General features: G+C 33.8%; 1 protein-coding gene across 1 annotated transcript in view; it reads right to left on the bottom strand.

Moving 5' to 3' along the window:
• The window catches only part of LOC148945352 (zinc finger FYVE domain-containing protein 26-like), a 39,112-nt gene that overhangs the window by 1,643 nt on the left and 20,715 nt on the right, over nt 1–16,754 (bottom strand). Inside the window, exon 7 of the mRNA XM_089099016.1 lies at nt 4,182–4,313. Coding sequence (XP_088955142.1) covers nt 4,182–4,313 — 132 coding nt within the window. The remainder of the gene's footprint in view (nt 1–4,181; nt 4,314–16,754) is intronic.

Below are 16,754 nucleotides of genomic sequence, written 5' to 3'. Positions count from 1 at the left end.
ACCGTTAATTCTTATTCAACAATGTTTCCACATCACTAAAATATTGGCAAGGCTTTGTAAGATTGAAAGTTATTTTAAAATATCCTTGCGCAAATTAGGGGATCCATATGTGACAAATAGATAAATGTGAATAATCTCACTCAGTTCATTCTCTTGAAACTTTGTGATAATCAATTGTGAAAAATATGGGGATTTTGAGTTTCAAATGGTGAGCATTAATTGAAATTACCCATGAAAAATATTCGCTTATGTGATAACGGCGAAGAAATAGCAACAGAGAAAATAGCAAAGATTAGAAAAAATAGCATTTTGAGTTTCAAAGGCAGTGATTATTAATAGAAATTACCTAAAAATATTCGCTTATGAAATATCGAAGCGATAGCAAAGATTAGAAAAGAGTGGTTTCTTTGCAAAAAATTATATTTAGATATGTCCGAGGGAGGGGGGAGCAGAGAAAAGAGTGGTTTCATTGTAAAAAATTACATTTAGATATCTCCGAGGGAGATGAATTTAAAACACGGGTTGGGGCGGGGGGTTAATATCTCCAAGATATATCTTTATGTTTGGATTGAAAAGGACTGAAAAATGAAGAAATAGAAAGGTATGAAAAAATACTTACATTTACTTATCCCGGCTGCACTTGGAAATCTGAAGGACCAGGTAGTGCATGTTGGAGGGTCACTTCCTGACCTTGCATAAGTGGGGTAGCTCTTGAAGGCCCAGGCACTGTATGATGGAAGTTGGAAGGGCCGGCTGCGTTACATTCTTGTACAGATGATTGCACTTGTTTTGGAGGCTTCGGCCAGCTACCATATTGCCGGACAGTAGCCTTCGTATGGCCCGCATTATTAACCCTCACTTTCTTGGAAGGTGGGGGCATGCATTCTTCGCTATTTGCCTTAAAAAGAAGAGAAAAAATTAGTATCTAAATAATTTGCCCCCCTTTTTTACAGAAAGAAAGTTAGTATCATCATCCATATAATTTTGTCTAGAAAAGGCATTTATCACTAAGAAAGCACAACGTAAAAAATTTCGTGAAATATACTAATTGCATCCTTTTTTGAATCTGAGAATTACGGCTCACCGAGCCCTTCAAAAGCCTGCCTATATAAATCGGCCTAATTTCTTATTTTTAGGCGTTTCTGTTCTTTTCTGGTTTTAATCTGCATTGTGCACGCCTTGTTTGATGCATTTAAAATATTAACGGTATTTTTTATGTTTCCATATCCTTTTACGATAGCTGGTATTTATCACACACCCAGAAAAAACAGCCCATGGAAAATAACCCCCACGGACAATATCCCTGAGAAAAGACATGGGAAAATCACCCCTCCCTCCACCGAAAGATAGAGTAAAAATGCTATTAAATTTACGCATAATAAAGCAATGTATCTTTTTCTTAAAATCACCCCTCTTACTTTTCACGCGAAGAAACAGTTTTGTTTTCACCTTACAATGATGGCGATAGAATTGAGGCATGGCCCCCTCCTCCCTTTCACCAATGTCCTAAATATATTGTTAGATCTTAATTTGAAAATAACGAGATTTCACCGGTTCTCCAAAAAGAGATTGTATATGCCTGCGCTTAATTAGTGTTTTAATTTGACAGAAGAATAGTTCCTTTGACTTGACCGCGTTTGTAAGCCGGAAAGGGTGACTGCTAATTTTAACCACGCACTGGAGTCTTGTGTCAAAACCAGGTTCGGTTAATAACAACAGTGACGGAAGTCAATGATCGCTTTTAGCTAGTATATAGAACACTTAAAATTGCATAAATTTAACGAAAGAAAATTATTTCTTTTTGCTAGAATTAAGGTCGTAAACAGAGGGGGAAGGAAGGATGGGGTTTACGTAACGAAAAACGAACGTATTTTACACTTTTTATCGAGTATAAACATCATATAGGGACGTTTGTATAGGGGGGGGGATTTGGGGTAAATGAATATATTTACGTTTTAGCTGAATATACTGGAGGATGTACAAGGAAAATTCGTTTGAAAATAAAAAATTTACTTACATTGCGAATTGCGGCTGTCAATGCTTCTAAAGAGTTAAATTTATCCATTGTTGTTTACACAGCGTCAAAATACTTTCTGATAATTGAATCACATTGCATGTCCGTTATATACGAAATCTCAAGGGCGAATTGTTATGTAACGGGGAAAATCATATGTAAGCACGTCTCTGATTGGCTGAGAAGGAGGATGTATCCGACTCGCTGATTGGCTGAGAAGGAAACACGTGATCTAACTGTTTCCGGGAATGTCATAACATTTGGCTCGAACAACAACATCAAATACTATTTCTGGATCATCCATAAAACAGACAAGAAAAACATCAAATAAATCGAACAACAAGTGAGAAAACCATATAACAGACATGAATTGCTGTTGACATCCATAAATGTGACAAAGTTCCTGTTTTTTCATTCTCACTGAGAAAACCATAAAACAGACATGAAATGCTGTTGACATCCATAAATGTGACAAAGTTCCTGTTTTTCAAATTCTCACTGACAAAAACCATAAAACATCCATAATTTGATGTTGACATCCAAGAAAAACATCAAATAAATCGAACAACACACATAACCATCCATAAAAACAACCATAAATGTGACAAAATTCATGGTTTTTCAAGTGAGAAAATTCCTGTTTTTTCATTCTCACTGAGAGAACCATAAACCACGGGGTTCTGTTTGTACCTCCTGACCCCTCTCTACTCCTACTTCAGTCACAACAACTTTCTCGCCCGCTTCGAGCATTTCTTTCTTACAGATTAAACAAATCATCACTCTAGACTAGAATTACATCCCATAAATGACATAACAAGCAATTGAAGCGAAAGGAAAACCAAACTAATTTTTAAATTTTCAGGTATTGCTATAGTTGGAATTAAAAAATTAAAATTATCACTTAGATACTATAAATACTTTTGCAGTTACATAATAACTTTAGCGATTGTGAAAAATTTCAGGAATTATTTTATTTTCGATTGACAAATGAGATATCTTGTTAAAACCGTAAAAAGTTACTACATTTTATGTAACTATATGTACAGGCTTTTTATAATGTTAAAAATCCTATTTAGGTCCTCGTATGCAAGATCATTTGCTACTACAGTGTCGAACAAAAAATGCAGAAATTAGTGGACGATGAAGATTTTTGAAAAAATCAGAATTTTATGTACCTTAAATTTGCCTCAGAGACTACCTCACCCTTTCTGTCCTCAATCCAAATTGCTCTAATGTTCTGATGAATCTTGGGATGTTAAATCAAACCCCTAAACCACTTCCTAAATTCGGAATCATCTTTTCAGGACGGCATTGTTTAAATTAAAAAATTGACACTCAACCTCAACCTAAAAAAACTTAAATTTGTGAAAGAGCTAGAGCGAAAAACTTCTCGGATATGGAATCAGCACATATTTTTTAGTCAGGCGGTGAAAGACTCACTTGTATAGCAATTTGTTTGAGGTCAAACCATACTTTTGCTAGACTATTAAGGGCTCTATAAAGAACTGCGTTCTTAAAACTGAAAACTCAGCCATCAGACCCTGTTTTTCAGACCCTGACCCTGTTCAGCCATCAGACCCTGTTTAAAGTTTAAAGTTAAACTAAGCTTTTCCAAGATTATCCCTCATTGTTAGCATTTATTAAAACTAAATTCTTTAAGTTTAAGTGTTTGACTTAAAGAAAAAAAAACTGCATGTTCTTAACACTGAATTTGCTATTAGGTCAATGCTAATGAATTTTCACTTGAAAGACTCAATCAATGACAACCATAAATATTTTTGTTTCTGCACCTACATTAAATTTTTTTTTTTTAATTTACCAAAAAAACGCTGTATTTTCTGTGTGAAAATAATTTATCGCCCAGAATTTTACGCTTTTAAATCCCTGGAAGAAAAAACTATGTCTGTCCAGCCCTCTAAAACAGTTTTAAATCATCAAAAGTTAAACTACTCAATCTAAAATTATAACAGCCTCAGACACGTCTTTAGCAGATACGTTTAAGGGCTCCATTAAGATACCTGCTACCCACAGTTTAAATTTTCATTTAACCTATTATGCTAAGTACGACAGCAGACTCGTCTTAAGCTAGAATAGCAATTTACCACATATACTTTCAATACTACATGAAAAGAAGAAAAAAAAAGGAGAAAATGATTTGAAAAGTTACCAGATGTTTTCCAAAGTTGTTCTTGGCATTCGGCGATATATTCGGAAGCTTCAATTTGCAGTTTGGTTACCTTTGAGGCGTCTTCAACAGCCTGTACCTCATCGTCAATCAGAGTGAAGCCCATTGCTATTTCTAAATACAGAAATCAGTTAAAAATCAACAATACAATTGATATTATCCAATGGTTATAGCTATATTTTCCTATCTCCAAAATAATTATGAAAATACATGGATGCTATTATCTCTACTCGCACTGTCTAACAAATGAACTGAAGAATAAAGCTATATGAAGATGGTCAAATCCAGGTAAAAAGAGCTGGTAAATGTTTGGTGATATCTTTATTGCCGTTCTTAGCAGTAAAGAATGGCTATTTAAAAAAACCTAGAGAAAAAAACAGCCAAAAAACTAAACAGCCAAAATTCCAGCGGTGATTTTGAATACTTTTCCATCTTCTATTTCATCTCAAATTAAAGTTGCGTATTTTAGATATCTTAAATTTCTAATATTGTTTCCACAAAGTCCTCGTAATACTTCTTTAAAATATATGTATGGAATAAAGGACCCGCTTGATGTAATAAAGAGTAAGTCTGAGCTTTTAGTTCAAAAGGCTCGAAATTATCTTGAATATAGGAATTTACTCCCGTTTTTTGAAAAAATCTAACCGATGTTAACCGATTGACGTAGATGGTTGTATCTCTTTTTAAAACAAACAAGCCACATATCAGTTCAAGCTCCAATACATAAGCCGGAAGCTTGGAAGATTTTTTTTAACTTACTGCATTTTGGGAGTTGATAAGAAAAGAGAAGAAGTCAGTCCAGCATACATCCAAATAGACATGGAGTGGCAGAAGGAGTGAGAATCGGCCATCACAATGGGTTCACCTTTGAAAATAAAGTGTGTGTCACACATACTATATTGTTCCAAGTGCAGGAGTCCCTTTTCGGCCCAAGCTCAAATCAACAACATTTTTATAGTCTTCTTTATTTTTCTTCTTTTTCTTTAACTGAGTGGAAATAGTCAAAATTAAATCTACCGCAAAATTTTTCCTATTTTTCAATCTTTTATTTCAAAAGAATAGGCTTGAAGACTACCGATTAAACAGATTACATACTACACAGAATACATACAATAAAAACTCCTTGTTGTTCATGGACACACAAGGCTGTATCCAGGGGGGGTTGACCCCCCCCCCACCCAAATGTTTGTCCGACCCGTAAAATTGTAACACAAATGAATATGAAAAAAGTTTGGGTGCGTTTTTAAAAGTATTTTTGTACCCTACCCCCGAAAAATTCTGGATACAGCCCTGGACACAATAAATATTTACATTTTCTTAGTATTAGCTGATTACTCAAGGCTCCTCTAGAACTGAAAACAGCTTATGCTTATAATTCTGTTTATATAGTTTTTAGACGTAACTAATACCTAAACAGACTTACTGGGATTCGAAACCTTAAAAAAAATTTGACGAGTCTAAGTGTCGGCTGACTGACCCAAAGACAAAGAGCACATTAGGGAATATTCCCAGCACCAGGGGGAGCTCCCAAAGCAATTCGCAAAAAATTGATAGGGGATCTTAAATATGTCAATAGTTCCAAAAGATAACGAGAGGCTAGTTTAAAATACAGACAACATATAACCTCTGTGAAAAGACAGCAAAGCGCTGTCTTTTCGATGCATGTACAGCATAAATAATATGCATCCTGCATCGGCATGGTTTTTCATCAAGGCAAGTAGCACAACAGGGAACTTCCAAAACTATCAAATTACTTAAATTATACTTCCTTTGAGCCGATTTGTAATGCTTTCCAAGCAGGTATGCTGGAATATCTTCAGAAACTGCCCTTTCCTGAACTTTTCAATTGTGCTCCGTTCAATGAAAAAAAAAGAAAAAAATCACACTGTCTAATGATGTAAATTTCATAAAATTTGAATATCTATCTTCGGCACAAAAAGAGAGAATTTAAATGTTTTTCCTAAGATTTCCAAGGAAGTAGACGTCGTATTTTCCTACCGTTTATTCGGATCTCTCATTCAACCTCTAAAAGTTATGGCAAGCCTGCCCAATCAATTGTAAATATTTTGGCTGCACAAACTAAAAAGTTTATAATGGACGAGGTAGGGCAATTCTTTAAGGCATGGGTCGGCAACCCACGGCCCTCGGGGCGCAAGCGGCCCGTGAGACGTATTGGTGTGGCCCGCAAGACCATCGCCGCAACGCACCTGACGGACCATACTATTCACAATAACAATACACAACGAAGTGAAATGGGGTGCCATCTAGCGTTCTGCCATATAGTGTTCTCAAGAAAATCCGTAAGCCTCATCTAGCAAAGTTAGTTTGATTTTCAACTATCCAGTCCAGACCAAATTGTTTTCGTATGTTACAACTTTTTGTTTTTGAGCAAACCTTTCTCAAAGTTTGGGAAATACACCCCCAAAATACTTCGCATTTGGGTTTTCTTTGTTTATTCTTTTTAGTTGAGTAAAATTTAGCTATAGGAGTACCAAATGAAAGCCAAATTATCTGATCATGTCAGGTGGTCATCTTGCGGCAAAACATTCAGAAGAAAAAACAACGCTTAATTTTGCAGATGGGTGTCATCTGGTATACAGTGGAACGGGAAAATATGGTAAACACTGGGAAATTTCCCAGCATGTGCCAGATGAAACCCATCTACAAAATCGAGGGTATTTTTTTTAAGGGTTTAAGTACATCTAGGGTGTCAAAGGAGCATAAATACAATATCTTAGGAACAGAGTAGGTATTAAGTTTCCACTTTCAGGGAAACCAGAGGGGGCGTAAAACTAAATCAAAAGGTACAATTCGTATCTAAATTATCAAAAGGGTGTATATGAAATACCGCAGGAAAAAAAAGTAGGGTACGCTTGAACTCTCAGAGTACATCATTGGGAGTGTTAAACTAAATCAAAAGACTCTACGTCCGTCCAAGTTTGTCACAAGGGCATATTACGGCATCTTAGGAAAGGATAAAGGTATTAAGTTGAAACTTAGGAACCTCTTGAGGGGGATTTATGACTAAATATGGATGTTGAAATGGTCTACCTGAAATACATATGGGATGGCTAAGGACATTAAGGCGAAACTATCTAGGGATATTGCCAAGTATATTGAACAAAATCAATATGTACTCTATGCATGAAGGTTGTCAAAAGGACATATGAACAATATCTGAAAAACAGCTGAAAGCAATAAATTGAATGTTTGAGGGCTGCTACAACTACTACTTATGCAATTATTACTAATACCATTATGAATTTTTCAAACTATGACTGCTTTTAATTGTTTGAATTTGTGACTACTTGCAACTGCAAATACTTGTGAATGTCACTGATTGCGACTGCGACACCAACTGATTTTAACTACAATTGCTAGTGCATATGGCGTTGACTGCATAAACTACTTTTCTATAGCAAACAACAAGACAATCTCCCAAAACTAGAGCAATGCCAAAAAGACAAGGATAGACTGGTTGGTAGGTTTTTGAGCTTAAAATCCACAACTGTTACTACGCAAGACTGAAGTCACAAGTTTGGGTCCAGCAACGAGCTTTAACAGAGTCAAAATTGAACAGTTCTTCTCAAACGCAAAATCAGTTCTAGAAAAGCTTCCTTTTATTGCAAGTGACATATACAACTGAGACGAAAATTCTGTTACCACAGTTCAGATTCCTCCAAAAGTGTTTAGGGAGAGGGGTCAAATGATATTGTGCAAGGAAACATCATCAGAGAAAGAGCTGTCCTTGTGATCATGGTCGGGACTGTTTCCGCAAGCAGTCAGTATTTACAGCCTTACTTTATATTTCCAAGGAAAAATTTTCAGCTTCACATGCTAACTGATGCTCCAGCAAACTCAGCAGGTGGAGTGTCACCATTCAGTTGGATCAGTCAAGATCTATTTTTGAAATATATTCATCACCTCAAGGATATATTCACATCAATCATTTTCCAAATTGCAAGAAAGCAGTAGAAGAAGCTGGCATAATTTTTGTTTGGCAAAATACTAAAATGAAAAGTGCATTAATACAAGTTGAAACTGAGTTTGAAAACCGGGTTTCTGATTGGGTCGGTCGAAAACAGGATCAGCTGCTTTGTGGCATGTTTGAAACAGGTGTGATGTGGCATGGCCGCTTCAAAACAAAAATGAATTCTTGTCGAAAAGGGGCATGTTTAAGAGCTGACGTCACAAGACTTGTTTTGTTTCTTAAACTAATATGAAGGTAATGAAATGCCAATTCTAAACCAAAAACGACTCTATCGAAATGTGGCACGTATAGGCATCATGTCAAAAAACTGGTTTTTGTTCTATAAGCTAATATGAAACCAATGGCAAGAGTCCATTTGCATTGAATAATTATGGGTCTGCTGGAATTCAGTGATAGAGTAAATACTTTGAAATAAAGATAGCAGTGAGAGATAAACCCCTTTTTAAAAAATGGATGTCTTTTCAACTTAGGATTTATAAATACCTACTTCTAAGGTATAAAATCTATAAAAATAAAAGTAGACATTCTATTTGCAAATACATTTGTTTCCTTTATATATAAATTACATTTTTCGGAAGAAGATTGTATAAAACATTTAGTTCAAAATTTTTGATGGTTTTGTTCAAATAAGAAATTTTGTTTTTCACTGGTATCATATCAAGTGGAAGTCCTGTCAAAACGGATTTAAATGGCCTTGTTTATTGGAAAGTGGTGATTCTAATCTTCTAAATAGCTCCCTCTTGAGCTATTGTTTTATTCTGCAATCCTCTCACTCTATATCTTCAACTCTGCTTTTACTTAGCGTTCTGCGTCATTCCTATCTAGTATTCATTGATATAGAAAAAAAATTTACAAGAAACGTTGAATCGATAAATACTTTATTTTAAATAAGAGATTATTTATAAAATATAGGGTTGTTCATTCGTCCACTGTCAAACTCATATTCACTGTAAGTGTCTTTTGCATTGTTGTCGGGTTAACATCGACAAGTTAAATTTTCGTTGTTTTCTTTCTTACTTATTTTTCATTTTGAACTGACGACGGCTTAAAGACTGTTCATTCAGAAATATTTGCTTGTTTCTTCATCATAATGGTTTGCCATTGGTTAATAAAATCCTTGTTTTCTCACCTGTTTTGATTTTATTTTTGATTTTATTATTTTCTTTCCTCTCTGAGTTTAATTAGTCATTTTTAGCCTGTGTCTTATTATAATTTATTTAAATATAATTTTTTTCTTTTTTTCTATATTTAAGTAAACAGCGACTTAGTCCAATAACAATCAAAATAAAAAATAAAATTTATTCCTCAAAATCCACTGGCCAGATGCAAGTCACCCGATTTTTGACAATAGAGGAAACAGCATCGAAATGTAAAGCACGTTAATATTCAGCATATTAGAGAGCCTAAGTGTAGAAGTTTTTAACTCCTCTTTTCTATCTAAAATCTTGAGTTTTGTACTTTTTACTAGAAGAGATACGGGTTTATATGTTTCGGTCCCCATGCCCAATTGTATCAAACCAAACCTAGAAGATTAGAAAAGGGCTTGTTCGACCGTGAATCACAAATATGAGTGACATTTGAGAACAACCGAAAATTTGAGGGTAGCTAACACCTTTTCCGTGCCTCTTTTTACCTATATAATGACCGATAAAAATTTGGCATTAATAATTTTATTCAAACTGTAGAAAGGTCCAATAATTTATCTTTGGGGAGGAAATGATCCCTTATAGTCCCAGAAGAAGGAAATACAAGTTACACAGTTTGCCCACCGTTCACATATAGTATTTCTTATTGCAGAATATGAAAAAAATTATAATGGGAAGTGGTATTTTTTTGTGGGAAGGGGGTCCTTGAGCGGTATGACGCCCTTCCGGGGAAATAATTTTTCATTGTAAGATTCAGGGAAATTTCTTTGGCAAATTTTACACAGAAAACGGGAAAGGATTTCTTGTCAAAATTTGAAAAACAATCAGAAATTCCATTTATAAAACCAAGTTTTAAGCTTAAGAGAAACAAGAGCCATTTTAAATATGAGTGGAGCGGCTCCTTTCTCAACCCTTGCTCTTTAAGCTAGTCAGTTTTCGTTATCGTTCTATGACTCGTTCCTTTAGGAATGAGTCATAGAACACAAGGGCTGTTGAATTTGAAGTATCTTCAAATAGCTTGCTTATTAAAGTAAAGAGCGAGGATTGAGAATGAGGCTGTAACGGAATAACTTCTGATCATTTTAAGTTTAAACCTTGCTCTTTACTTTCGTGTTTTCATTTGTTTATTCAATAAAATCAACCGGTTACTGACGCCAAATTATAAAGTGAAGTGGTGTGGAGTCTAAAATTTGAAGGTATAGTACCTGAGCCGTCAATGGGGCCACATGATTAAATTTCCTATTTTAGATGTTTCAGATGAAAAGTAATTGTAGGCGGGGGGGGGTGACTAAGATTATTACAAGGCTCGCTGAATCTTACTGTCTGTCCTTGTGTTTTTAAAAGTTACAGTGTAGCAGGAATTGTAAAAAAAGTTATAATTGAAGGCTAAAACAGATAATTAAAAAAAGTTCAATTTTTGTTATAACCTTAAGTAGGTCTTTGTTTTCAAATTATTTGTAAATATTGGTACATTTAGGGAGGAGAAATATCTGTTATTTTAGGACAACCCTAAATAAAGTATTAATAACGATATTAAATTATATAATAGGGGAAAACTGGGTTTTGGAAGTGGAAGTAATGAGCTTCTTTAAAACCAAAATATTTGTCATCGTAAGTTTGAATAAAGTAAAAAAACAAAAAATAAATATAATATGAGGTAAAAGTCTAAATACAATATAACGAAGTGAATTTTTGAATGAAATAAAGGATGGTTATCAAAACATAAATGAGCTGGGATTGTTCAGCAAATGAAAAGTCATAGTTACAAACCTCTAAGCTATTTATGCTAGTTTGTTTTTTTCCATTAAGACTTTTTGTTATTCGTATCGGTTTTAAACAATAAAATTCGTGGTTTGTTTTGGAGGAGAATCAATTATCAGAACATTTATAATCGTAATTATTCTCAAATTCTCAACGTTAAAACTATAATCTTCTCCACACATTTTTGGCATTTAATATCTTAGATGGTTTTCTATTTTTGAATTTCTTTCGCTTGCCTAGATAAATAAGTTCTGGCTCTGTTATTCTTAGATTTAATAAAATGGAAAAATTCTTTATAAAAATAAATAAGAGTCATTTATAAATTTTATTTTTGAAGCTAAAAATTCACTTATCCTTTGCCACAGCTGTTTTAAAGCTATCTTTAGCAATTTGGTATTTCATAACATAATAACAGTAGGCTAAACTCATTATGCTTTTTTAGATCATGTGTTGCTAAGTACCATTGTCCTCGAAAAATTTCTAAAATTACGGTTATACGCAGGTCTTTAATTATATCTTTGATTTTCTTCATAAATAATTTATTCATTTAATACAAAAATGTAGACTAATATTCTGTAGAATATTTGTAAACCAGACCATATAAAGTGAAGTAGTAATTTTACGATAAAATGTGTGTCTGCTTTGCCTAATAAGTCACAACTATGTATTTTTAATTTAAAGGAATAATATTAAGAGAAATTAAGTAAGTGACAAAAAAAATTATTCTGTTTTTTTTTGGAACACCTATTTTCGAACATTTAATTTGGCATCCAACGTCATTACCTTATAAAAAGGCTATTTCTATTGAATGCAACAAATTTTTTGTCAGATGTAAATTCTTCTAAATTCTGGGGACATGCAAAAATATGTTTTCTTTTTATTTCTTACGATGTAATAACAATTAAAACACAAAGATAAGGACTAAATCTCTCTGTTTCAACCTATGATTCCTAATCTGAATGTGTTCCAAAAAAGTATTTATATTTGAAAAATAACCGTTATAAATGGCATCTTTTACAAAGCATGAAACCAACTTATTTCATTGAACGAATTCACTTTTATTAAGATGAAAAATATACTTGTTTCGAACCTATAATTGCCTAATTTGATTGTCCGTTTTGAAAGTTCATCTTTAACCAAATAATTCAAAACTAAAATAGAGATTTACACATAATAAAAAAGCCAAAAAAACGCCGCAGCTTCTTTTTAGTCCTTTGCTAAGCAAAGGAAATTATTAAAAAAATGTGCAACTTATAAAATTTCAGATAATAAAATTTCACTAATATCCTTCAAAACCTCTAGCCATTATTATGCATTATTTCGTTCTTCATTCATTCTTTCCAGTAATCTTCTAGGATCTTTCTGAATCCCTATGTCCTGAAAATATTGTTATTATTTAATTAATCGCTTCCATAGTATAAGAAACTAAATATAGCATAAGGGAAAAGTGTGAATGAAATATAAGGAAGTAGATTTTTGTATTGAATAAAAGACAGTCATCAAAACATAAATGAACAGGGATTGTACTGTAAATGAAAAGGGTCATGGTTACAAACCTCTAACCTCTTTATGGTAGTTTGTTTTTTCCAATAGGACTTTTTGTTATTCGTATGTTTTAAACAATAAAATTTGTGGTTCATTTTGAAGGAGAATCAATTACCAGAACATTTGTAATCATAATTATTCTCAAATTTTTTATTGCTCTTTAGCCCAAGCAACGAATCTATAACTATCTCAAAAAAATTAACTACTGATGTTTTCTTTTACTTAGGCAAAGACGGAGCTTTAATGGAAACCAAAACCCTCTCTCCCCAAAATATACATTTTATTTTGCAGAATGTTTCTGAAGTAACCCATAGACAACAAAGACTAAATAGTAAAGTTTCGATCTAAAAGGGTTCTGTTTATTGTTTTTTCTTCCATTAAGAAGTATTTGGCATAAGGGCTTAGAGACACAAATTTTCATAATACACATTATCATTTTATTTCGTTTTAACGTAAAATAAAACTAATTTGAAATTTAATAAATTAAAATCTATAAGACGCAGCAAGAACTGTCGCATTCTGAGATGATATAATGTCATAAAAAAATTAAATACTCTAACTAATGAGCAAAATAAAATATTTTTTTCTTATCAATATTTATTTCTATCTTTCTATCGAGGTTCCTAAATCAAAAATGTTTTAATACTGTGTCATATGTTTCCATAATATTATACGGATTTCATTTAGGGGGATAACGCAAAAGTACACTGAGGTCTTGTGCCATTGACAAGGAAAGTTAGAGTAACTCAATAACCGTTTTGTAGCCACTTCTCTCTGTTGTAAAATTGTGTTTAATCTTAGTGCATCTGGTTCACATTTTCATACCAAAAAAATGTATTACTTAATGTTTAACATTATAAAAGTGCGGATGACAATATCCGAACCAGATGGCTATATCTGATCTAATCTTAAAGTACGAAGGACATCAAACTCTAAGCTTTTTGTCCGCCCCGGGTCCATCTTAGGTCTACTATGTGGTGACAGGGTTCGGGTCCTCGTATAGGTTGCTGCGTCACTTACGGGCGTAGAAGGTTTATGATGGTGCGCGTGGGGGTTGTAGAAAGTTCTCAATGTTTGAATCACTTATAAAAGCTAAAAAAAACTATTCTATTCCAAGTAAAATAAGTCTTTCGAATGACATAATTATTAGGACATTTATCAAGGGTGCTCATCCAAACATATTTTAAGGGGGGAGGAGGAGGATTTTCAGAGAGGATATAAGGGTCCGGAGGGAATTTTACGGGGGGGAGGCGGGGTGGTAGTTTACATGAGACAACTTTTCAAGAACAAGTTTCCCATGAATGAAGTGAATTTTTCATTGAGAGAAAACCAGATTTAACGTAATTATTTTAAAAATGATCAGAAACTTAATAAAAAAAAAGTAAGGATCAGCCCTTAACTGAAAACAACGGGAAATTATTTCATATATAAGCAAGTTTGACTATTTGTCCCAACTTTTTAAGAGCGACTCCTGAAACCCAAAGGGTAACGTAAATTAAGATAAATAATGTGGCACTAGATCCTGAAGCTCCGCCACGGTGGGGTTGAATTCTGTCTCCCAATATGAAAATAAAACAGTGGAAGGGGGAGTAGAAGCTATCCCAACTAGTTAGTCGTTGAAAGTCCGCGTCGGCCTAAAGGTCCTCAGGTTGCCTTTATCACAATATAACAAGTAAAATGTCATCACGCCCAGCCAATCCCCAATACAAACAACAAACCAGAATGGGCTCTGTTTGAAACCCTAATCATTTCTGACAAGTGATCCTATATTTAGCGAATGAATTCGTTTGGCTAGGAACCCAAAGCGTATGTAATTAGGATAAAAAGCTCTTTTAAAAGGACCAGAAACAACTATCATAAATGGCGAAGGATTGAGGAGCAAGGTTAAGAGCAAAGTTTCACCCCCCTGTGTCATTGAATGAGTCCTGTTATACTTTATTTTTAATCCGTTTCATAACTTTCAATCTAAAAAACTTTTTTTTATTTAATGTACACAAAAAAGAATGTAAAGAAAATAGAATAAAAAAATTCAAAAAATTAAACTTGACTCTTTGAATTTGTTCGTGTCTTGTATTTTTTTGACAACTTACTTTTAGAACTAGTGCAATTATATTAACAATTTAGAGAGCATTAACTTTAATAAGTAAGTATCGTTATAATTAGCTTTTCATTTTACTGATTTGTTGAATTATAGGATATAATTGTAAGAGAAAAAATCTTGTTTATAAGTGTCCCAAATCTAATATTAGCTTTGTTTTGGGTACGGTGCGAATTCAAAATTATAATTGCTCCAAAGGTTAACCATAATTGAATATACCTTACAATACATTTAGGCTGTATTGTTTGACGTCAATAAGCCACTTACTGTTGACCTACTACAAAAAACATATACTATATTGCTCTTTGACTCTTTGAAAGACGATGACAATTGATAAAAGAGATTGATCTTATTAAATTGCTATACAATCTATAGAAAAATTCTTGAATCGAAAAAAAAGTCTTCTTTCCTATGCCCGTAGATGCTTTCATCAACATTAATTAAATCTAATCAAATTGGGTTGAGTGTCTCGCTTTATTTACTATATCTTATGGCAACTATCGGTTAGAAGTAATACTATAATTAAAACTCAAGCGTTTTACGTTTTTATTACGTCAAGGGAGAAGCCACCTTAGAATACGGAGTGATGTCTCTGTGATACTTCGATAGAAAGTAAATTGTTTTGACGTGTAAGTTCTCTACCTAAGCCGGCCTAAATCCCGTAGTTGACAATTTTAAATACTAGTAATACAACACATTAACAATTGTTATCAAATAGATCTTATTGCGGTAACATTAACTGAATATGCTTAAAAGTTCATTAAGTGGACAAGCACTTTTGGAACCAACGTGGGATCTTTTGTTTCATTTCAGTAGTTAATTATGGAAAAAATAACTGGATAAATAATACTTAAAGTAAGCTCCTTAGAATATATTACTTATTAAAATATAATCCTGACACTGTAAAAAAACTAACAAAGATAGGACTAAGCCTGAAAACAAACAAAAATAAACTGTACATGGTTGTTTTCCTTAGAATTGATAGTAGAAAGTTAAGATGACATCATCTCATTGAGCTGGAAATGTGAAAGATTTTCTATATTCAGGACTTTGGAAAAAGTTGTCCCCTGGTATTGGAGGATTAAAATACGGGGTCAAAACTTTGAATGGCAAAAATGGTGCAAACCGGTTGCTACGTCACTTACTGGAGGGGGAGATCCCTCGTCGGCCCAAAATAGTAGGATTTCCGTGGTTACTCCGACGGTTCCGTACATACTAGCGCGATCGGATTGTCCAGGGACACTTTTAAAAGCAAATGTTGACCGATGTGACATATACATATCGCCAGCGATTTAAACACGGTTGAGTATTTTAAAGATTACCGAGTTAAAAATAGGTATGATTGTGGTCGCTGCACACTATCTGCTAACTGAGTAAAGAAAAGACTCTTTCTCAAAGCCAACTCGACTAGACAGATGATTGTGAGATTGGGTACGGAGTGGTAAATTAATTCTCCTAGCCAATCTTATGTCTTAATAACTTACTATACAACCTCCCAAACTGCGCAATTTCTTACCTCGTGGTCTATTAAGCGACTACGCAATTAAAAGGACCCAAAATAGCGTCACAAAATAAAAGTAAAATCGATATTTATTTTTTAGACGGGGAAAATAATTAAGGGGCCAAAAGAAAGGCATCTGGGAGGGGTATTTATCTAAACAACCTGGAAACAGGGTTCCAACACCTGGATGTTAGAACATCTCCTCTGTCTTCTAATTTTTAGCTAAATCGCTATTATCGGTGTGGTACCATGCAGTGGTCTTAGTTCTATATTATTAATGATAAAAAAGGAGAATTTGATCTCTTTGATAGCACCGTTCAAATCTGGCTTCTTGCAAAAAAAGCAAGGCAAGAATTTTCATTAATCGGCTTCAAAGTTATAGATAATAACGATCAGATTTTGATGTGCATTTGCCTCTACGAAGAAACCTCCTTGGCTTTGGCTCTTCGCGAATACAACCAAATTCTTCTTGTATTCAACAAAAACAGGGACAAATATTTTTTTTGTTGGGGAA

This window comes from Artemia sp. Qi Xiang Cuo, chromosome 13 (genome assembly GCF_049724085.1).
Source record: "Artemia sp. Qi Xiang Cuo chromosome 13, ASM4972408v1, whole genome shotgun sequence".
Lineage (NCBI taxonomy): Eukaryota > Metazoa > Arthropoda > Branchiopoda > Anostraca > Artemiidae > Artemia > Artemia sp. Qi Xiang Cuo.
Note: the sequence above shows the minus strand (reverse complement) of the source record. Positions and strands in the feature narration are given on the sequence as shown.